Raw genomic sequence first — 23,966 nt, forward strand, 5'->3', positions numbered from 1 at the left:
ATAAAGGGTTGAGGCCACTCTATGGTTGCAATCAGCAGCAAGTTGAAGAGGGTATGGAGATGAATTGCATTCTCCTTGTTAGCAGAAATTATTCAATTTGTTAACTTTTTTTTTGAGAAAGACACGGTTGAGAAAATGTGTTGTTTATTATTATAACACCCCTCTTCATCCAGTTTGTTTAACACATTGCCCATTTCTTGATTTTGGGTAAAGAGGTGTGAGAAATAACAGCACGATCAAATGCATTCTCTTTGTTCTCTTTACACCTATCCATAACTTTCCACTTCTTAATTCAACCTTTAGTTGTAAATGTAGCCTGACTAACGGACAATAATTCTAAGTTTGAAGACCTAAACGAAAACCCATTCAACTATTGGTACAGAGCCCAAGAAAATATCTCATTAACTACAGGTATACATAAATATATAAATTTGTTGAGCATATTTTGAGTATATAATATGGTTACACATGTAGAGGTCATTTGGGAAATGCCAGCATACATACTGAAAGTGCTTGGTGTTGGTGTTGATGGACCATATTGTCCCCAAATGCCTTGCAGAAGAGATATTGAGGAGCAACTCGTAGCTTGAAAAACAAGAGACAATATGGTGGTTTGATCCAGCAACCACCAAGCAAAAAAAAGTAATTACTCCTCGTTATTTCACCAGCTATTTGTGAATGTTATGCATTGGCTTTCCTGTTGGTACAAATTGCAAAAGCAGTTAAAAAATGTTCTATACTTCGTGCCAAAATAGCACACTGACCCTGCATTACGTAGCCTTCCTCTGGTACGAAATATCTGTCCATGTCTTTATTTCTGTCTACTTGATGTCTGTGCTTACATACTGCCTGCCTGACTGCCTATGAGTATGACTTTAATGACATATTCCTGCTAACGCTAACAGAAGAGGGCAAGCAAAGCAGCTTAAGTGTAAAAAAAGAGAGGTGATAAAACAAAAAATGTCATTTGCACATAGATACATTTTCATGCCTTCAAGAATGTACAATTAAAAACTTAAAAACTGTCAGTAGACCAGAGGTCTCATTTAGAACAGTCGTGAACGCACGGAACGGGGCCTTGGAGGCGTATAGCAAAGAAGAAAAAAGTGCAAAAGTCGTGATCTAAAAAAAAAAAAAAAAAACTGGAGGGGAGAATGTGCACATCTGTACGGAAACTCTGACCCATGCATACGAACATCGTGGAGACGGACTGTAGAAAATGAAAAAAATAGATGTTTCATTTCCCTTTATACCACACGTTACTTTGTACTTATAGATCCTCTTTTATTATAAACAATCAAACCAGCAGCATTATTAGTGCTGAGGAGAGGGCCGAACTACCGAATTAGCAGCTGATAAAATTATCATCGTCCGTAAGGTAACGTCAAATAGTTTTAAAGAACCGCAGAAAAGAGTGTCAATAGTCACCGTGAGGACTGTCACGCACTCTGCCTTCTCCAATCTCCTCACCTGGCACATAAAGATCACCTCATCACCAAGCACTTTGTTTTTTGTGTAAGCAACATTTTGTGTTTTATAAGTGAGACCCCATTAGTAGACTATGACTGGTAAATCACACCATATCACTTGTAAAGCGCTTTTCTGGACCACTTCCGACCACTCAAAGCGCTTTTTACACTACATGTCATTTACCCATTCACACCCATTCATACACAGCACAGCGTACGGGAGCAGTTTGGGGGTCAAGTGTCTTGCCCAAGGACACATCAACATGGACTAGCGGAGCCGGGGATTGAACCGCCGATCCTCCGATTGAAGGATGACCCCGCTCTAACACAGCAGCTGGTGAACAGCAGCAGTCATGTGGTGCTAAAGGTTCTCTGTCTGTCCCCAACACCTCAAGAGGCAGTACAGCTGACACATCGCACAGACACAGTTAGGCAACCTGTCAAACCAGTTATGTAACCTCAAGCTGTTTGAGTTAGAAGAGAGATGTCACCTGTTAAAATATAGCGATAGTCACTGAGCTGGAATTATCACATTAAAGATAGCATAAATGTTATAAATAAGTAGCCTAATTAAATGCAGTGACATACTCTATTTCTGCATGTATTGCATGTTGGCGAGACAGTAACCCACAGACGCATCAATGATTATAAAATATGACATTTTAAAAAGGACCAGAAGCACAAAGACAGGCTTCAGCTATGGCTTAGATCGAACAAAGAGTCACACTTCAGAGATCATTCTTGAGTGTTTTAACTCGGATTGATTGTCTATTTGTTCTGATTGAATTAAGACTCTTTTGAAACTGAAAAGCACAGCCTTTTAAACTGCTGCGCTCATCTTAAGCCATTTAAACTGCCGTTGTGACGTTTTTTGCAGTCTTATTAATCTTTCTGTAGTCATTGCTTCTCCATAGGTCTGTTTAGCTCTTATCAGCAGGTGTCATGGATTCTAACTTTAAAAACACAGCTGTTTAATGTTGAGATGGGGTAAGGTAGATAACCTGAAATCTTTTGGTCTTCCTTTCTAAACAACTGTCGCTAAGTAGCAGTAGATCAGTCCAACTTGTCTTCGTGTGACGAGCCTCAGACTGAACTGGCTTTTTAAGATATTGGTGTACTGACAGACCGTTCAAGAAAAAGTGGCCTTAGTAATTACAGTAGGAGCAAAGGCAGACGGCAGGTGACATATTGTAGTATAAAGATCAACAAAATACCCAAAGTTGACTTATTTCAACTCACGTATGTCAGTACTTAACTGACTTAACACATACGTGACTTATTTAACTAACGTCAAGAAAATTATGTAACCAAACGTACTTATTTTAACCACAACCATCATGATCTTTTCCCAAACCTATAAGCAACTCATTTTTGTTTCAGTTTCTATGAACCAAGTGTTAACCAAGTGTTTAAATCTGCACCTGTCGCTGGTACTCTCAACAGTCTTACATGTCGCTTTGACAAATTACCTATTTTATCATTCAGATTGTGTTGTGCATAATGAGTCGTTTGAAATTTCACTATTAATGAGGAGGAACATGAATTTAACAGAAAATATGAAAGTCAGGACAGTGAATCCCGAGAGCCTCTCACTCTCTTTCACACATTAATACACTTCAGTTTGTGGCAGTGTGTGTGAGAAACTCGCCATCCTCCCTGTTAGTATGAAAGTCAAACCACATCTTATTTAGTTTAATACATGCGTGTGAGGATGTGTGTGTGTTAATACTGCCTGTTTGCATGAGTTTGTTTTTGTCTATATAGTGTGTGTGCTCGTGTATATCTTGTTAACTCTCTCATACAACGCCTTGCTGTGGGGAACGATGTATAATTATAAACTTGAAGTCATTATAATAATACATTATTAATTTCTAATTATGCAGCATGTGGCACAATGATAAATGTTTCACTAAAAAAAGAAGTTCCTCATGTCTGCCGACACAAAGGTGAATGTACACAAATGTCAATTAATTAATGGAGGGACAAAAGTTGCTGTCCTGGACTTTTTTTTGTTTTGTTTTTAAAACACACTGGTACTCTGAACACCTCTTGCAACAACACTCATGTGATAGTATTACTTCAGTCTCCTAAAATACAGTAAAGCACTTTAACTGGGACAAAATCTGGTAAAAATCATGTCATATGCATCGGGTCTAAATTAAACTGGGGCGCACTGTGACACTGCAGCCTCTCAGGTGGCAACCGTAGATTATTTTTACACCCGCAGAGTTGCTTTCTGGAGTGCCAGGACAAATTCTCCTCTTCTCGCCCCTCCCTCAAACCCTCTTTTTCTTCTTCCCCTCTGTCCCTCTTTCTCCACCACACTCCTCCTCATTCTCTGATGGCGGTGAGAGAGGCTTTTCCTCTCCCACCGCCATCTCCTGCACTCCTGTATTAATTTTCTCCTATTTTACTGAGTTATCTCACTTAATGTCTTGGAATTGAATGCATTCCCTTTGTATGCACCTCACAGATAGCTTTCCCCCAAAGCCTTTTTCCCTCATCCCCTCACTCCTCAATCTATCTTATAGTCAAGTAGAACAATGTCCTATTCGTAGCATTGCAACCATTTCCTCATATTCTCCTCGTGCTTTTCTATGCCTCCAGCTCTGTTTACAGGGTTAGCTTTTGCCTCTCACCTTCTTACTCATACTCATGTGTAAGAAGAACACACACACACACACACACACACACACACACACACACACACACACACACACAGCTCCTACCTGTTTCAATATCCTGCCTAAACTCAATTCCTTCAGCTCTCGCTGTTTTCTCCCTGCTTCATATATCAATCTCCATGTTGCTGTCACTCCCTCCGTCTCTCTCCTCTTGAAAAAACAGTCAGTGAAACAGTGAAGAGACGCTCAGGATATTTAAGATGAATGTTCCATTGTTAATCAGAAGAGGGAAAAAAAAACAATCACTTTTATGACAAGAATTTTGTCAAGTTTTTCTTAACACTTAGTCGCCAGCTGGTGTTTTTTTTCCAATAAAAGTTTGGCAAACAAACATGTTAATCATCTGCTGCAAAACTTTCTTAATAAGCAACAATGAAGTGAGGAATAAAAACAAAATCTTATTTTCATGTTTTCCTTCACCACAACCAAGTTTCAGTGTATTTTAAAATGTTGAAACATTTTGTCCATACAAGTTACAGCCCGATAGCTTTAGAATACTGGTGTCAAACTCAAGGCCCGCGAGCTGAGTCCGGCCCGCCACGTCATTTTATGTGGCCCGCTACGGTTTGAAAGGCATGATCACCATCGCGGACCCGTTTTCAGTGCATGGACAAAAAATACAATGCTTTTGCTTTTATTTTTCAAGGGAATTGTGCCGTCTATTCACACTCCTGAATGCTGCATTCACAACACGCTTTACTTGAGTTTACACACCGGACTATTTGTGATAGTTTGCTTCATTCCCAACTTTTTTGTGTGCATGAAAGCACTGCTGAGTAATACAATTAGTATGTGTGTTGTATTACCTCGTGTCCTTAAGATGCACTTTTTGTTTTTTAATTGAGTGTAAAAGGGAATATTTAACTAGCTTTTTTTTGTGTTGGCATAATGTGATATTCTGTACTTTCTCAGGTTCAAAGTGCACCATCTTTTCATTAAATCAATTTGAGAAGTTGAAAATGTTCCTCGCTTTGGGTCTCGGCGGCTCATTCAGGGGTGATGGTGGGTCCTGCAGCCAGACCAGTTGAACCACTGCCCCAGACCACATGCATGTTCTTATTTGCTCACAATTATTTGTTGGACCAGAGTTATGTCCTTCTCAACTGTGACAAAAAAGCTTTGAACAAAGTTAATATAATAACGTGCGTTTGATCTTTGTCTGTTATTTTCTTCTGTTTTAAGTTTGATCTTTGATAGAGAAATGTGGGTTTCTTAACCCTAAATTAAATGGAGTTATGTCATAGTAACAAAAAAATGTGCTTACATATATTTTTACACTTGAATAATCAATAATGAAATACAAAGGCAGTTATTTACCAATATGTTCGGCAGTAGTTAAATGTATACAGTATTACAGTTACAACCGGCCCTTTGAGGGTGACCATGATGTTGATGTGGCCCGGGGTGAAAATGAGTTTGACACCCCTGCTCTAGATGAAGCTCACTAAGTGAACCATGCTCTTAGAAAATCGTTATTCCAGACACTATATTGTATGTGTGTGAACATCAATAATGCATCATCATGCGCCTTTCAAACCAGTTTGTATTACAGCAATACCTTTAACACAAAGTCTGTCAACCTTCAAATCCTACCGTAGATATGTGATGGATCCCCACACAGCAACTCTGTAGGCCTTATCCACAGACAGAGCAATCTAAACCTAAAGCGTTTGCTATTGATAACTGATTATAAGTCTTTTATATTTGTGTTTTGGACTGTTTAATCAGACATGTACCCTATTTTGTCCAAACCTCCCGTCTGTCCATCCATCCGTACATTCCTTCATGTGGGAGTTTGAGCCAGAGCTGCTGTCTTCATGCTGTGTCCCACCCTACATTTTTAATTTGTCCTTATCATCCAGCTGCCACTGATACTGCATGTAGGTCAATAAAGAGGGCAAGCATTCACACAAACATCCACCCTCTCTCTCACACACAAATAAATGCATACAGACTAAAAACAAAAAATACTGGATGTCGCCCTAAAACACACACACACTGGTACACAGATATAAGTGCAACACACACACGCACACGCACACGCTTAATATTGTTGGCACTGGGTAAGGCACGGAGGCCTTAGTTTGTGGTTGTGTTTTGCTCCACTACATTTTAAGGGGCTTTTGCTGTACCTCTCCATGTATGTGAAGGACCGGGGGTTGTCTTAAGAAAGCAACACAGGGATGAAAAGTCTCGTCTCGACTGCTCGTCTCTCCTTTAACGGTTTAACGAGAACTCTGCTGCCACCCAACTAAATCCCAGAGAAAAGCTTGACAAAAGTCCCCCATGGTAAACCTAAACCTTGCGAGCGCACGCACACACACACAGACACACACACACACACACACACACACACTTGAGCATTCACGCTCCCAGTCCCTGCATTAATAAATCTTATCGGGGCACACAGCTCTGATGGACTAGGTTGACAGAGGGTGTCTGTGGCCTGTCAAGGCAAGCAAAGCACTTTGCCCCTCTCTCGTCAATTTATCCCCACCTCTCTTTTTGCTACTCTCTTCTTTATGTTTCCCTCTCCTTCTCCCCTCCTGCCTTGCTTCTCTTTCTTCCTATTTTATCTTGTCATGAGTTAAATGTTGTGATGAAGGTAACACTGAAGGAGACACATGAATCAAAGGAGGATGTAGTTCTATCTTCTTCTCTTTTTTTTAAACCACAGATAGACTGCTGTTTTCTTTTAGTTGAACTAGCTGGCTCCATGTATTAAACTTTTGTGTGAGTAAAGGTTGCTCAGTCTATAGTGATCTGTAGCCACCTAGAAACATAACAACAGCGCTCCACGAAAATACATTGATGGCAAAAACTGCAAAAACTACTTGCTGTAACATCTGGGCCAATTTTATTTGACACTTTAAACAGCACCTAAGCTCAATCAGAACCTGCAAGTGTTATGCTCACACTGTAGAGATCTATCGACCTGCCACCATGTGGCTGCTCACACTGAACCCACAGGACCCCCGGACACTTTTGTCCATTGACAATTACATTTATACAAACAACACAACCATGTTGCCAACAATGTTGACAAAAAGGGAGAAAGGCTGGGTAGTTAGTTGTTATTTATTGAGCAAGTTTCAAGACTACAGTTTGAGCCAATAAACCAATATGTATATGTTGGGGAAAAACTTATTTCCTCTAATTATATGAGGTTTCATGGCCTGTGACCCTAATTATGACTCCAGTGTGAACTTTCCCTCACACAACGTTCAATTTGGGAGTTGAGTGATCTGCTATATATATATATATATATATATATATATATATATATATATATATATATATATATATATATGTTCCGGACTGAAGACAAAACACATCATTGTTGTTCTTAGGGCTTAAAACATATCTATGGGATGACGGGAGGAAGGTTCACGATAGGTGCAAGACGTCATGAAGGCTTCTGTGATTGTGTGTTTTATGTATTTAAGAGGTAACTCTCCGCTCGTTCGGAGAGCAGCGTTGGATATGCAATTATTAAAGTAACGTTGTATCACTGGCTCTGCTCCTTCTTTGCAAATAATAAATGGGAACAATTTTTCTAACAGTATAATACCAAAATTATTCAGGGAGGCCAATTCGGGGCAATGCTTAATCCGTACAATGCCGCCGGCTTTAACAGTTGATTTTAGCATTCTCTTCCTTGGGAGACACCAAGGTTAAGTCTGGGTGTTGCTTACACTCAAGCGTGTTAACAGAAGTCAATGATATTTGGTTAAAAGTTAGCTCAAGCCACTCACTGAACACAGCAAAGATCTCTCATTTTCTCTCAATTACAAACATACAAATTCAGTATCCTTCACAGGCATGAAGCAACACAAAATGGTCTGCTTTAGGTTACCTTAAATAGGAAGTGTTTTTCACTGCAGGGGCTGATGGGTAGAGACTGGAGGCTGCTGGCAGGACTCGTCTCTGTGCTCTGCAAAAGGCAAAAGTATAAAAACAACATCAAGATGAGGTGTGTGATTTACATTGCAAGTGCTGCTTGCGGTGTGCACAGAATGATTTTTACAACTTCAGTCTCAGTTCATTCTTGTCTGTCTGTAACAAAATCGAGTAGCTGCAAGTATTTTTGCTTTTAATTGTTTTTATTTGATTTGGCACAAAACACAAACACATCAAAGTCTGGCTACTAATTCAATAAGAAAATAAAGAGGAGGATATAATAGATTAATTCTATCCAGATAGGTACTCATTTGCGCTGCAGCGTCCTAAAACTTAGTGTAGCACCGGTAGTCATTTTCAACTGAATATCTGCAGGACAACATTACATCTCGTCTGTTGATCCTGGGTTGAAGCACCTTTGGTTCTTAAAACTGTCGGACAATTGCCTGTATAAATACAACGTCATGTTGTAACTTTTCACCTGGTTTCTTACATAATGTCTGTGTTTTCTAACGCCAGCTGTAATCAGACACATTTTGGCTTTGCTCCTTGACACAGGTGTCTAGTGGGCAGAGAGAGCAAGGGCAGCTAGAGGGGGCTCCAAAACACACACACACACACACACACACACACACACACACACACACACACACACACACACACACACACACACACACACACACACACACACACACACACACACACACACACACAGTTCAGTGCATACATTCATGAGTCAAAAGACACATACACACACACACTCCTTAAAGAGAGCAGGCGCTGGTCTAAATGTCACCTGTGAGGGCTCACAATAGGACAGATGGTAAACCTGGAGAGGGTAAAGTCATGTCTTCAGGCAGGACTGCTGATAATGATGTAATGCTGCATGCAGTGCGATAAGACAAGATACATGAAAAGGATGTGAAAAGGAACACGGTACGGGAAAGAGAAGTATGAGCTCACTCCATGTTGCACACAATTTGTTTTCTGATCAGGTATATTTCTTTCCTTCTTTCTTTTTTTTTTTCTCTTACTCACACAGATTGATATGCAAGCCAGCCCCTCTGTTGTTTGAGAGAGATGATGATACTCGAGATGACCGTAAAAAATGTGCTTTTTAGGCAAAATTCTTGATTTTGTTTTTGCATATTTTTGGCGTAGTTCCAGGTTTTGAAGGTAGCTCCGAGAAACATCAGAGCCCAAATCTTTGCACAGCATAAACTTGATGGTTTATTGGTTTGGCTGACCTTTTAAAGAAGCATACCTCCCTATCAGAATTATAGGTGCGCTATGGCGTCAAGCCCTCAATGTGTCACCGGTGATCAATGCCTCTCCCCATGTGGAGAGACAGGCGCACACTCACTGACACCAAAACACCCTCTCTTTTCCCTCTAACACACACATTCTCTTTAAGGTCACCCCTGTCCCACAGGCCTTAACACACAACTGTCCCCACAATTAGATGTGGTTCAGTAAAAAGCCTTTCAGATTTGAAAATGGGGGAAACTGCCTGGGAGCTCTGGATTTAATGACTTGCACTACCCAGAAGCTAAATGTCCAAAGATGATGAATGGCCCAAGAAAGGAAAACAGGTTTTGTAGTTTCATACACGCCTTTAATCACATTCCCACATCAGTTAAATCAAGAAATGAAAACCTTCAAATAACTCAAGGTGCATTCATGCAATGACCTTTCGCGTTTCATCGGAAGGCAGGCCCATTAGGAAACATACTGTCATACAATTTAGTGAGTTCTTTCGAAAACACAGGGTGAATGCTTTAAATTTGAAATAACAACTATGCTCGGGTATTGCACCCTGGGCCTCAGGAGTTCTCATATAATCTGCATCTCTTAAAAAGCTGTTCTAATGCCACTGCCTTAAATGACACTATAATGAACAACAGCACTTTCGACGACGCTTTATCATACTGACAGCGATCCTTGCAACAACACTTTGCAGGCGCGCTGCTGAAAAAATTTGGTGGAGGCAAGCAAGAATTGGCTGCTGCCACAAGGCAAGCAGCTGCCTCGGGGGTAGGAGTCACTGGGACGGACAGAGGGGCTGCAGGGAAAACTAACAGGGGCTGGCGGTGCATGCGTGCTTATTGCAAAATCAGGCCCACAAAGACTGTTAAAGAAAATAGGGCCATTACAGATTCGCTAGAATTCATGGCTGACATTGACAAATGAGGACCATTGTGTTGGGCAACATTAATGCACATATGGACAGTGGCATTTTAGAATCTTTCCTCCGTGCAGCCAAAAGGATAAACTGCTGAGAGAGAAATAAATCGAAGACGGATGGAGTCTCAGCAGCTGCCTTAAATATGCTAATCTGACTAATATGATGCACAACAAACACAGGAAATTATATGGTGTGATGTATTATCTGGCCTGTCGGTCATGCATGTCTTGTGTAATGATGTGCATTCGTCAATGCTTTGAGTACACTCACAGTTATGTCATGGTGGGAGGGAGAGAGACGCAACTGAGAAACGTGCCTGTTATGTTCCTTTGTATCATCTTATTCACTGCGTTCAGGTCTTCCTGCAAACAACTGTTGAGCTGCATTAGACTTCTGTTTCCAAACAGCTGGCTAACATGACTGATCTTAGCAGAGGCATTTAAGTGTTCAAAAATATTCTCTTGTTCTTCACCGTCTCAGGTGGCAACAAAATTAATCAAAAAGTATAATGCTCAGTGTAGGCATGATAAATTATGTATATCATGTAAAAATCCACTTTACTCCACGTAATTTGTATTTTCGCATTGCATTGTTCAGTGATAATGATACAGTAGTGACTGGTATAGAGCAGCACAGAGAGAGATAATGAGATAAATATGGAGGTTTGGACTTGAGCGCTGGTTTCATAACTGTTTGAGTCATTATAGTAATGTTTGCCTCTTTGTGAGCATCCCTTTGTCTTTTCAGTTGTTTTGAGGATGAATGGAACCGCACCATGTTACGTGTGACATACTGTATAAAGCCGAGCAGTGTTTTAGATGACATGAGAGAGAAGATAAACTAAGGTAAATAAAAGGAAAATAAAAGAAGATTGAAGCTCAAAACCAGAAGGTCAAGCAAATAAAATGCAACGCATGCAGAGTCAACCTGCCCTCGCTGAAGAACAGATTACATCCGTTGATGGCAGGTAAGTCAATTTGCAAGGTAATGACACAATAGACTCGAGCAAGCAAAGAGGGCAAAGTATCCCCTCTTTCATATTCATGTTCTGCTGCTGTGTCCCCTCTCGCTCTCTTACACTACTTTTAGTCTCTCCAGCACCACTCTAGTTAATGTCTCTCTCCGCTAATTATTATCTTATCATTCCATGTCTTTTTCACAGTTGTCCTGGGAGGAAAAAACAGAAAGATGAAAAGTGACTAGAGAGGGAGAAAGATATGCCTCTGTGGACTGTAATTCACAGAAAGGTCCTTACAGCTAGCTTTGATCTTAGTTCAGATGTACTAATAGTGGGGTATTAGGGAAGGTCTGGTCACCATTTTGTATGTATTTTTGTGTGTTTGTATTTGTTAGAGTCTGTCTGTATAATATTGCTGTATTTGGTCAGGGTCAGTCCCCCATGTAGATTACTGAGGAAACAGCAGCCAGATGTTGCCAATGGATGTTCTCTCAGCTCAACTTCCAAAGCAGGAAGGGAATTACTAACAACCCTCTTTGGTGTGTACATATTTCATCCACTTTCAAAACATAGTAGTATTAGTATGAATATGACCACTTTCATTCCAAAACAAAACAACACAATATATTCAGCATCACCCAACATGAACTTCCAAATAACTAGTGCAATTGAAGCTGTGCTTGCACAACTTTGAAAAACGGCTGTTTAGGCCTCAGCCATTTTCCAAAAGAGTGTTATGATCATTCTGTTCTGATGTGAACTCTAATTAAGACTGGATCATAAAATCAGCGGTTGATTGAAATGCTTTACCATTATGACTGAGAATCTGCCCCGGAGTCAAGCTCTGTGAAAATTGCAATCACCCCAAATAAAACATGTGAATCCCATTGAGAGCAATTTGATGTCTTTCAAAGAATCTCAATAAATGATCAAATATAAATTTTCTTCAAGTTTAAAAGCGAGAATAGTATTATTGTTCTATTTACATTCTGGTGTAAAGTAGTGCCACAGTTAAAACCATTACACGACTGCACAAGGCCATCAATATGGGTTCCTGGCATTTACAGTTAAACCTTGTGCAGCTTTTGCAACGTGTCACTGGTCTACTAAGTGACCATTACAGCTAATCACGTCTATAATGGTCTGGATGTAATTTTACTGGTTTCCCTGCTATAACACTGAGATGGCCTCATAGCCTGAGGTGAAACCTTAGTTTTAAGCAGGCTAAAGTATTTGAAGCGCAGAGTGATACTCTGAAACAGGAGGATGAATGTGTGGAGAGTGATAATATGTATGTGTGTGTGTGTGTGTGTGTGTGTGTGTGTGTGTGTGTGTGTGTGTGTGTGTGTGTGTGTGTGTGTGTGTGTGTGTGTGTGTGTGCGTGCAGAGGAAGAATATGACGGCAAACGGCTCAAATATGCCTCCCAGTTTCATCCACCAAATGTAGAATCTGATTAAATTTGCAAAACAAAGTGATTACAGAGACCTTTTAAAGGCAGAACATCCTCCACTTTGAGATGATTTCATGGAGCTGAAATGGAGCCTATTAGCACAGGGAGTAAAGAATTTGCCAGTGGAGCACTGCACCGTTTTGGTTCGAAAAGCCAATTGCTGCATATTATTTGCTAATTCCTTACCCTTATTGGTTTAAAACTATTTAATGCATGTAGAACTTGATCAAAGAAGTGTCTGTCAGTGTGGTACAAGAGGAATAACAATGAATTTTGGCCTCAAGTTGTGTTATTCTTGTGCTTTGTGACATACACAGTGTCCTAATGTGATTATAAACCCATGTTAAGAAGATTCTGTCGGCTTGTGTCTGTGTGTGCATGTGCATATCCCACCTCCTGCAGCGTCCGTCTCAGTCTTAAAAGCAGGGTTTTGACAGAAGTGCAGTCCTGCTGCATCAGCCGGAGTGGAAGGGTCTCCAGGCCCGGCGGTAAGGGCTCATCCTCCCTCCCCAAAGCGAGCCCTGAGCTCCAGTCAGCAGGCAGCAGGCTGGTCGGACGGCTGGGCTCCCTGGAGGAAAGGTAAAGTGAAGGGAGAGAAATGAAGAGATGAAACGTTAGCATGAGTCCGTGTGGAAAACTTGAGCATTGACCTGTCTTCACTGCTCCCCACTGCTCTCCACTGGCAACGAGTGGAATCTCATAAATGCCTTTGATCCCGACGGTGTGGATCTCTGCTGCATGTTCCTACTTTCTCCAGAGCAATAATACAAATCAGACTTCATCTCATTGCAAACAGTTATTAAATCAAAGTGTCTTTTAAATAATAATGAATAAAAAGACTGGAAACGAGCGAGAGAAGAGATATATACAGAGGCAGAATAAAAGAAGGTGTAACAAAGGTCAAATGGAGACCAAAACCTGCAACACTTCAGCAGATGGTCCATACAGGACTCCCTTAGGTCTCCATTTTAATGAGCACTGATTTTATAATAAGTCTGTTTTACTGTAAGATGATTGAAGATGGAACATCAGGTGATAACTACTCCCAAACTCCCACACAAACAAAATAAAAGCAGATACAAACGGCAGCTGAAGACGCTTGTTCACACTAATGCACTCAGAGATCAAAGAAGCCAAAGCACAAAAGTCCATCTTGTAATCCTGCGTCTCGCTGCCATTATCAACGCACAAGGATACTTCACTGTCTAGAGCTCTGATTCATTATGGCCCATCACAGCTGTGTGATCTTGTCTGTGTGTCCTCATATTATTATTTTTATTAAGGATCCCTAATGTAGTGTTTTGTATTATTTTGTTTCCACAGTGATTCTTCTGCAGAAACAACCCCTGTGTGTGTGTGTGTTTGTGCATGCAGCTGATAGTGTGTGTGTATGTGTGTGTGTGTGTGTGTGTGTGTGTGTGTGTGTGTGACTGTGTGTGCGTGATCTCTCAGTTTGAGGGCTGCACATCAAACACCTTTCTAATCAACAAAGCTTTTGACGTTAATCGCAGCAGACCTCCTGGCCGTTTGACAGATAGAAGAGGCGGAATCTCTCCAAAAAAGGGACAAGCTCATGAGTTACTGTTTTTTACGCCTGGTTATCAGCAAGCCTCCAAACCAATGTAACTCTCTACTCCTCTCCACACACGTTTGTGTCGGTGCGGGTTTGAACTCAGACACACGTGCACACAAACAACAGGGGGAGATCAAACAAGGCTCTGTTTTAATTAACTGTCCCATTTGAGAGCACAGTCCATTAAGCAGTAAACGGGCCTCTGGAGCAGTGTGTCTTTGGTCTCTGGTGCGTGGCTTCGGTTCTTCTCACCTTCAATGCCTATTTAGTACAGCAGAGGACAGGCATTGGGAGGAACTTTCAACAGGAGTCGGATTTGCTCAATGTCACAACATTGTTCATCTGTCTTTGGCCTCCAGCCAACACTAAAACTCAATTGAAGCCCCACAAATAAAAAACACTGACCTTATCAATAAAAACGGTATCTTCATAGTCATTCATTGCTCAGGGCCCACTTTACTTCTTCTGTCAATTTTTTTTTTTTTTAAATTTACCTGGAGCACATTTTTTAACTGCAATTTAAGACAAACTATTATATTCCACCAGACATGAAAACAGACTCAAAGCAAAGATCGAGCTCTCATTTTATTTCGTAGTTCCAACTGTTCTAAAAGAATGATGTGAAAATTATAACGTTTTAATTCGGTATGTTTAATTCTGGCCACTCAAACAGATGAAAGGAAGCCGCTTGCTTTATGCTAGTTTTTGAGTCATGAATGGAACTTCAAGTCTGTTTAGCTGCTGTTGGTGTATAATGTTGATATTTACTCCAGTATTTGATGATTATAGGGTAGTAAAAGCTAGCTGGCTCAGGCGTTCAAGTACTAAAGTAAAGAAACAAGTACCTTAACATGAACAGATGTCTCCTTATCTGAGGATTAAAGTGGTAAGAGTACAATGCAATTCAAAAGTATCAATGAGCAAATTATCTGTGGCATTTGACTTTAAAAGGATAGTGTGGGTGTTTTGAAGTGGGGTTGTGTGTGGTCCCTTGTTTGTGTATTACCGACAGTAGATGGCAGTTGGCACGCCCCCAGTTTGGAGAAACCGACAAGGGGCTAACTATCCCTTTACCCAGGTGGCGAATCGTGACAATCAGAACGGGACCTTCTATACCTTCCCAAAAAGAAATACAAAAATTATAGATGCTTTTCTGCCATCGGCAAAATAGAATTGTACTGCATCTTTCGGAAATGACGTTCTAGTTATGCACACGCACGCACACACGCTATCGGACGTCATGGAGGTAGTCACTTTATATACAATCATTCAACAAGTGTGTGGAAACAAAATGCAACCAGTCCAACGAGATGCAACACTGAAGCAAAACCAGCAGTAACATTTCCAAAGTTTCAAGAACCATAGACGTTCACTTGAAGATGAAATCCATCATCCTGTCCTTTTGGATGAATCTTTCATTAACCCGGTCATAAAGCTGTGATGTGCAGCCTTAATTAAACCGCTAAGATTCTCGTGGCCTTTTCAATTCCTCCTCAACCTTAAATTCTGTAAATGCTGAAAAATGAAAGTTTATAAAAAGCTGTCTGCGTCCTGGGTCCGTGTAGTTTGCGGCCAACGGATTTTCGTTTTGAAATGAGAAAAACTCTCATGTTAAGCTGTTAAAGTGACTGAGAGACTGAGTGTGATCAGCTGTCAGGCGGCCGCAGTCATCAGAAACCGACGTCGCTTCACGTGACGCTTCAGAGGAAAGGACGTCTCATGTCTCTTAAAACATGTTCCCTCACGTCTTCTTTCCTTGCTTGGTTTCCTTGCGTCTCTCTATGCATCCCTGGTGGGAGGGACTAAGATGCAAGGAAAAGACGCAAGTGAGGGAAACGGGGATACAATTTAGAGACTTGGGATGTACCCACTGTGACTGTTAAGCTTGTGGGAGCAACTTCTGGGTCACAACACAAAAACCTACGCAAAATTGAGAAAGAAGATTTCCACGCAGTAGTTTAATTCTCGATGTCCATGTTTAAGCACATCAAAGAAAATCAGATAATGGGTCGTTTTTCTTTTTCTATTATCAAAACAAAAATGAGAGATGAGAAAATGAGAAAACGAGCTGTTTCCCAATTTTGGTTTTCTCATTTCAAAACTAAAATCCATTGGCCGCACAGTACACGGACCGTCCTGTTTCCATTGACAACAATTAAAAAGCAATTGCAGTCAGGCTTTTAATCAATAACAATGCAGAGATGACCCTTACTTGGCCCAAAGAGAATTACCAAATATCAAAATTGGGGATGTAACAAAAACCCTGTTGAATGTTAAACTTCAAGGTCATTGTGCTCTGAAAGAGTACAACAATTAACAATATATTATAGTACAAACAGGGGAAAAAACAGCCTATCTTGTGGAGTTAACTAAATAAACTTCAAGTTACGAATGCAATATAAAAGTAATGTGTGCAAACATGGTTATGGACCGTTTCCTCATTTCAGGAAAGCTGCCATCAAGAATCTGAAAAAAACTCAAATGAAAATTAACCAAGAGATTAATCAAATGTGTGAATAAACTTAAGTCCTATATTTATCTGCAAAGGTGTGATATTTTAACAGTGCACAAGGAAAGAGGTCGGGGCATGTTCCTCACATTCTTTATGCCATATTTTCAAAAGGTAAGCTGAGAAATAACAATCTGCTGTCTTAAAAACAACAAAGACAACCAGCGAGTTGAGTTCACAGTCTGCATATCAAGGAAAGGAGGACAGGGGAGGGACGGCAGTAAAGAGAGGCAGGCAGAGACGGGCAGCTCTTTATCATCAAGAGACCGTGTTCACTTTGACTGATAGGCATTTAAAGGGGAGGTGAGAGGAAATTAGATGCCTTTGGTCCCGTTCTGCCGAAAAAGAAAAAAAAAAAAAATCACCAAGTCAACAGTGGAGGGGAGCATTGAGTGAGACATCAAACTCTCCAGGGAAAAAAATGCTCCTTTACCAAAACAAGATCATATCACTAAAATAACAATCAACATGAGCCACTCCAAAGACTTCTCACTATTGTTCCCGCGTTTCCCCCAATACCTTTCATCTTCCCCGTCTTTCCACGCCTTCACACTCTCTCCGTCTACCTCTCCTTCCGACTGTCTTTCTACTCAACAGTCATCAACTCTCGACCGCTCTGACCAAGCTCCTCTTTCTCTGACTTTTCTTTGATCACTTTCCCTTCCCTGATCCCCACCCATCACTCTGACAACCACTACACTAAACCGATGCAGTATCAAAGCCTAACGTGTGTCTCACCCCCCCTTGGGATTATGCTTAGCGCCTCAGACAAATGTCGACGAATCCTGCTGTCTTCTGAGGACAGGTGATCTCTGTCTGTCAGGAAGCCCCCCACCCTAAACTGAATTCGTCGTAGCTTTTGTCCCTGCCTGGCATCTCAGGTGAGAGTGAACCTTCTCCATTTATTTCTCTGTTGCTCAAACCTGCTATCTAGGCTGGATGGATTGAGTGTAAATAAATGGCATTTGATCAATCAAGCACTTTTCTCTCTGACAGCTTGTGTCAGGAGACGTAGTGGAGCGCCACAACAAAGTTGTTTTTTTTTGTTTTGTTTTTCTACGTCTCTGTGTTTCTCTGAGCCTGACACTCTTGCCATTTTTCTAACTTGCACCAGGGTTTCAGGTTTGCATTGTTCTTTTTACCTCTGTGGTGCAAATCAAATCCACAGAGTGACGGGAAAATGAGTGGGAGCACAATGATCGTGGCAGTGCCCTTCTGCAAGGCATTTACTGTTGCAGGAGACAAGAAGTGGAACATTCCTGGTTGGACTGTAACTGTGTTTCACTATCAGGAACTTTGTTCTTTTTTTTTTTTTTTTTTATATGGGAATACCACCAAATCTCACCTATAGAATAATTTGTCATGCTGTCACTTTTGTGGTTGTTTAGATAGAAGCAAAATAAAATCATCAATCTATATATCTCTTATATATAATATCTTCGTCCATCTTCAACTAATTTGCGATAGATATTTATGTTATGTTCTGGCAATATTTAGTGTGTAAAGCAGAAGGATGTGAAGTTTAGGAAGACAGATGGGCGGCATGCAAAATCCTTGGCTTTGACAAGCAGTGCTGTCAGATGAGATTGACAGTTTCTCACCCAATCACAACATAAAACTCACCCAATTCAATAAAAAAACAACCCAAATCATTACCTCTTAAAACCTTAAAACTGTAACATGCGGAATAGAAAACACATCAGAAGCATACAACGCCTCACATACGCATCAAACAAACACAAATAAAATGCCAGATAAATAGGCTGATCCCATCTCAACCCAAACCGAGAGCAGTCAGACAACCAAACAGTCGAATTGCCTTGTCAGTGATGATGACGTCGAGGCAAGACGGTTCTGCCTTATCCCAAATAATGAAGGTTTGAATATTATTTTCAGAATATTTTCAAAACCCCACAAAATGTTGACAAAAGCTGTCAAAATTGTGTCTCCCAGACCGACTTAATCTAAAGCAGCCCATAGGGCGGAAACTAGCCCAATCTGCTCATTCTCCATGGGAAGTCTGTTATATATATATTTACATGATCACAAAGGACCGAAAAAAAATGTATACCTTAATTCAGCAGAAATAAATTGAGATGGATATCTGTTGAACTGAATGAAACCCAGAGTTGTGTATGAGACGAGGATTTATAGACAGCCCCGCCTCCTCTCACTCCCTCACAGTGCAATATTCTCGCCACTTGTCTCGTTCGCTCCCGTTAAGATCATTTGCGGGTCGTCGTGTCTTCGAACGCGGACCTCACCTCGTTTAGCACGCTTTGTGGTTGTGACTTTTTTTTGCATGTCATCCCCATTCATATCTATAAAACCAGTGTGTTTATGATTGAATTGTTTACTGGACCACAACATTGTTTACAAGAGCAACATCCTGTGGAAAACAATGGCCTTGTTATATTTAGGCAATATTTATCCTACGCAAAGCTCTCAATATCTTTCCTCTGGGTATAGAAAAATTGTATTGTATCGAAGTTAGAAATTACAGTATGATGACATTACTATTGTATAGGACTGAAAAAACTAAAAACATATTAGGGGACTCAAAAGTGTTTTTGCAAAAGTATTTAAGTTTCAATATGTCTCTTACTGTAATGGTAATTCATTTGAATGTTGGAGACTAGAAATTGCTTCGAAAATCTAATGTTAAATCTGATATTTCCTCATTTGTCATTTAGCCATTTATTACAATTTTTACATCTGAATGTTGCAATAATGTCATTCAGGTATCAATGAAAAGCCAATAGCCAGGATTTAGCAGAAACATCAGTGCTGATGTTCTGTTTACTGACCCGTATGTGCGAGAGATTCTTCTTCTTCTCAAATGTGTTTTAAATACTTAATGTTAATTGTATTCCTGCAGACAACCTGTTTCTGCCCAGCATGTACATCGTGATACAAGCGTCCAAGAGAGAGAGAGAGAGAGAGAGAGTCGCCATGACTACCCGACAGTGGAGCGAGAGAGAGAAACTGTGTTCTCATGTGTGCGGCCTGGTGGTTGTTGGTGCGCACTGCAGCTCCTCCTGAATCCCTGATTGCACCGCCCTTCACTGCCAACGCAGCACTACTGTCATGTTCGTGGAAACAAGTCGAATCTGTTAGGTCAGTGAAAGCAAACTGTAACACCGGATGTTTGAAATGTTCCTAATATTTTATTATGAAAATGGTTCACCAAATTGCGCAAAATGTCTACCCAGCAAGAGGACTTAGTCTTGACACTTGCTGTCACACTGTCTGTGCAATATTAATCCGCTGCACCGAACTCGCACCAAACTGTGACTACTAAACCGGGGTCGGAACCGGACCGTGGGACTTTTGTGTACCGTTACAGCCCTAGCAGTTACAGAGGGGATAACGTCATTTTCCAGCTATAGGCACAAGTCTCATTTACAGGTAATTAACCCATACGTATGTGGAAGAGCAAACACACACTCACACCCTCTCTCTCACACACACACATAAAACACCAGGAAGTGCACGGCACAGTCGAAGACAAGTCTGTTCAGGGATGATAGATGTTATACAGGCAGGGAGGCCGTTCCTCTACTCAGGGTCATCTGTCTTTTCACTGTCATGAGCCGATAGCCCGACACGCTCACTCTATTTCTCTTTTTTTTTTTACCTCTCTCTCTCTCTCTCTCTCAGCACCTCTGAACAGGTTATATGTGTGTGAGTGCCGGCAACAGGACTTTGTTATAGGAGTCAATTAGAAGATAACACAAATGGACAAAGTCCTAATTTGAATTTATATAGATGTAGTTTTACACCAGCTGGTGGAGGAAACTGGTACAGCAAGGCCTGTCAGTGTGAAGTTACAGTAATTACAACTGAATACATGGATTAGAGTGCAATTAAATGTTTTCACACCAATGTTTCTCTTTTAAGTCTTTAAGTCAGTAATTAAACAAAGGAAAGAAAAAGTAAATAGAGGAAGGATTGTGAAAAATGTCCCTTTCCTTATGGTTGTACTCTTATTTTTGTTTTGCTCTGCAAGTCCTCACACTGCGTTTTATCTTCTGGTCTCCTCGTGACCTTTTCTTTTTCCCCCTGTCAATCTTCTCTCTTTTCCTCTTTTTCATCTCTTTTCGATATGTAATTCTTCCTTGATTGTCCTCCTCTCCCTTAAGCTCTCCTCTCCACCCTTCTGACTCACCCCTTGCCTCTCCTCTCCATTTCTCAATGGCAGCGTTAGCAGTGATCCATTACACCAACCTGAAAAAGCCAATTATGTGCCGTTTTATGACTTTCATTATTTTTACCACTCCCACAGTGTTTTATTACTGGGCTGCTGGCTTCCATCAGTGACACATACGTGTGCATCCACACAAGCCATCAACAACACACACACGCGCACGGACACACACACACAGGCAACAGCGAAGACACACACATTTCTACACGCACACTTAAGATGTCTATATTTACATAATGTTCAGTTAGCATATGAAGTGATGATGATGGTTGATTGAAGTGCATCATTCAGCAGCAGTGACGAGGGGTGGGCTGCACCCTTGTCAATCAGCGATATGAAAACTGCAGTCTCAGGAATAATAACGCAAAATGACAATTTAACGCCGAGACATGACTTGGAAGATGGTCTGTCTCTTGTGCACACTTTTATCTCATTACAGGTTTTACGAAAATAATCTGGTACGTGTGCATGTGTGATGCGGACATCTGTGTGTCATGTGTGCACTCCAGTGCATGCACGAGCAAAGTAGATAAGTATAATAAGTAACAGTTTTACCGCAGCTATTAGATAACGATTTGTCACTCCTTTCCATCTGACAGACACCGCGTGCTCATCTGCATTCAGCACCTGAGGCTACGGATGTTTAATGCTACCATTAAACTCATCTCCGTACATAAAGTGCATCTGTGACTAAAGAGTGAGCACAAGCCAAGCTCCGGGCTGTGAATATAATGGTGAATTCAAGTCTTCCGACGGAGAAAAGAGGGAGAATATATAACACATTTTATATGGCAGGGGTAACTTTCTGATTAACCTAATTGTCCTTTTCTGCTTTACTTTGCATTCTAAATATGCACTTCTTCTGCAAAAGAATGATGTGCCTCGTGACTCATTTTTCTTTAACCTTTACTCTCCTCCTGCCTCTCACTCTATTCTTCCTTCTCTAACTTGTTATCGGTGACCTTCTGACACTGTCTTTGACGTCCGTGAGTGTAATAGTGTTAATATAGTGCAAAAAAGAGCCACCATGCTAGCTGTTTGTTGAGGAGCGACCATGGGAAGTTATCAGAAAACACTGACACTAATTACAATCAAAACTTCTTGTTGCTTGGAGAGACATATTTCATATTGGTCCCAGGTGTCACATTACAGTTTCCACTTTCAAAGAATATGGCCAAGCCGCATTGCCCAACATTGTATCCTGCATCCAAGCCTTATAGCGGTACTCCAGAACATGCTCCCTTTTTAGGCACAAAATCCTGCAATGGGTTCACAAAGTCCACGACTAAGTGTGACTGCACAAGGAAATCTAACACATTACTTGTTTGGCGTGTATTTATGCAAGCGTTATAGCATTTATTTTACTCTTTAGGCAAGGCAACCCAGATAGCAAACTGACTCCGTTCCGGATCCGCCCAGGAGGTATCATAGGCTCCGGAACGGATCCGCAAAACGGGTCCGGATCGGAGGCTAGAAGCACAGCGGGACGGATGCACGTCGAAGATCCGGACCAGATCCGGCACAGATGCGGCCATATTCAATTTGGACCCGTTCATAAAGCGGCTAATTTGGCCCGGATCCTCCATTACTCAAAATAACTACAGAAAAATCTCAAAGCTAACCAACATATATTTAAAATACATCAAAGATCTTTTATTTGTGAAGATCAAGACCTGAACTTTTTTAAGTGTCTCACTCCAATCTCAGAAACGCTGGCGGCAAGTTAATCTGCTCTGCTCTTTTTTTTTTTCTTCTTCTCCGTGATTTATTGACTGCCGTAATAATCGCGCGACACAACGAATCGATAATGAAATTCGTTGCCAACTCTTTTGATAATCGATTTTTATCGATTCGTTGTTGCAGCCCCAATTAAATCCATTCTTTATCCCTTCTGGAACAAACGTGTCTGTTGCATAAGTGTCCTGTGCTCTCTCTTGAGAAGAGTATTCAAACAGTGTCCTGACTCCTGCTTCATCCTCCACAGCTGGTCAAAAAGCTTAGACACACCTTTATTGCTCCATGACATAAATTAAAGCTTGTGCAACGTGACGCTGAATCGTCATCACTGACGTCCTGCCGACTGAAAGCAGCTGCATCAGACGCAGCTCATGTCATGGAGAGGCTGAGCGGGTTACGGATATGATGAACCCAGATCCAGGGTGTTTGATGTTACGTTTGTGGGACTTCCACAACAGAAATAGACTAACCACGCCCCTCTCCGGCGCGTGTACAGTAACCACAAATAGTCCAGCATAATTCGACAGTAGCAACCAATATAATATCGAACACTTACCTAAAACGTTATAAAAACGTGTGGTGCAGCTGGCGTCAGATTAGAAAAGACAGGTGTGAAATGAGACGTGAACGTCAGTTGGAAGTAGGGCGTATACATACTTCATGATCATGATTGGTTGTTTGTTGTCATCTATCCTTTCTCCTAGAATCTTCTAGAACACAGCATATGGGAAGAGGCTATTTTTTAGTCATGATTCTTTTATGAATATATATTTAAATAAAAAATAAAATTGTTTGTTTGCTTATAAATTATATATATATATAAATTACACAGACTTGTGCTATATAAATACACCTGCAGCTATTCTGCTTGTACTTCAGTGAGAGGCGGCATCCGCCTGTTTCCGCAGTTAATCCGCGGTCTGAAGGTGCGCGATCCGGAGGCGGGGCGTAACCGGTGCACGTGGCCAAACTGGGTCTGACAGCAAGGCGGATCTGCCAACCTGAAGGCGGATCCGCCCTGTAGTCGACTGCTATCTGGGAAGGCAAGTTTATTTGTATAGCATTTCAACAACAAGGCGATTCAAAGTGCTTCACATAAAATCATTAAAAACATCAAAACATAATGCAGATAAAACAGGATTTAAAACAGTTAAGAAAACATTAAAACAAGGATGTTTGTCCCCGCTTATTCAAAAGTAATCCTGCTTGTTTGCAATCTCAATAATGATAATGGATTATAAAAGCATGAATGCCAAAGGTGACAATAGATCACAAAAGCAACCACTGGTTGAC

At 40.9% G+C, this 23,966-nt stretch overlaps 1 protein-coding gene across 1 annotated transcript in view; it reads right to left on the reverse strand.

Moving 5' to 3' along the window:
• Positions 1-23,966, reverse strand: part of ccser1 (coiled-coil serine-rich protein 1) — a gene marked incomplete at both ends in the record, with an annotated part of 104,828 nt that overhangs the window by 55,503 nt on the left and 25,359 nt on the right. The window contains 2 exons of the mRNA XM_079221709.1: positions 8,010-8,087; positions 13,041-13,215. Of these exons, the coding sequence (XP_079077835.1) occupies positions 8,010-8,087; positions 13,041-13,215 (253 nt within the window). The remainder of the gene's footprint in view (positions 1-8,009; positions 8,088-13,040; positions 13,216-23,966) is intronic.

This window comes from Taurulus bubalis (assembly GCF_910589615.1).
Source record: "Taurulus bubalis genome assembly, chromosome: 8".
Classification (NCBI taxonomy): domain Eukaryota; kingdom Metazoa; phylum Chordata; class Actinopteri; order Perciformes; family Cottidae; genus Taurulus; species Taurulus bubalis.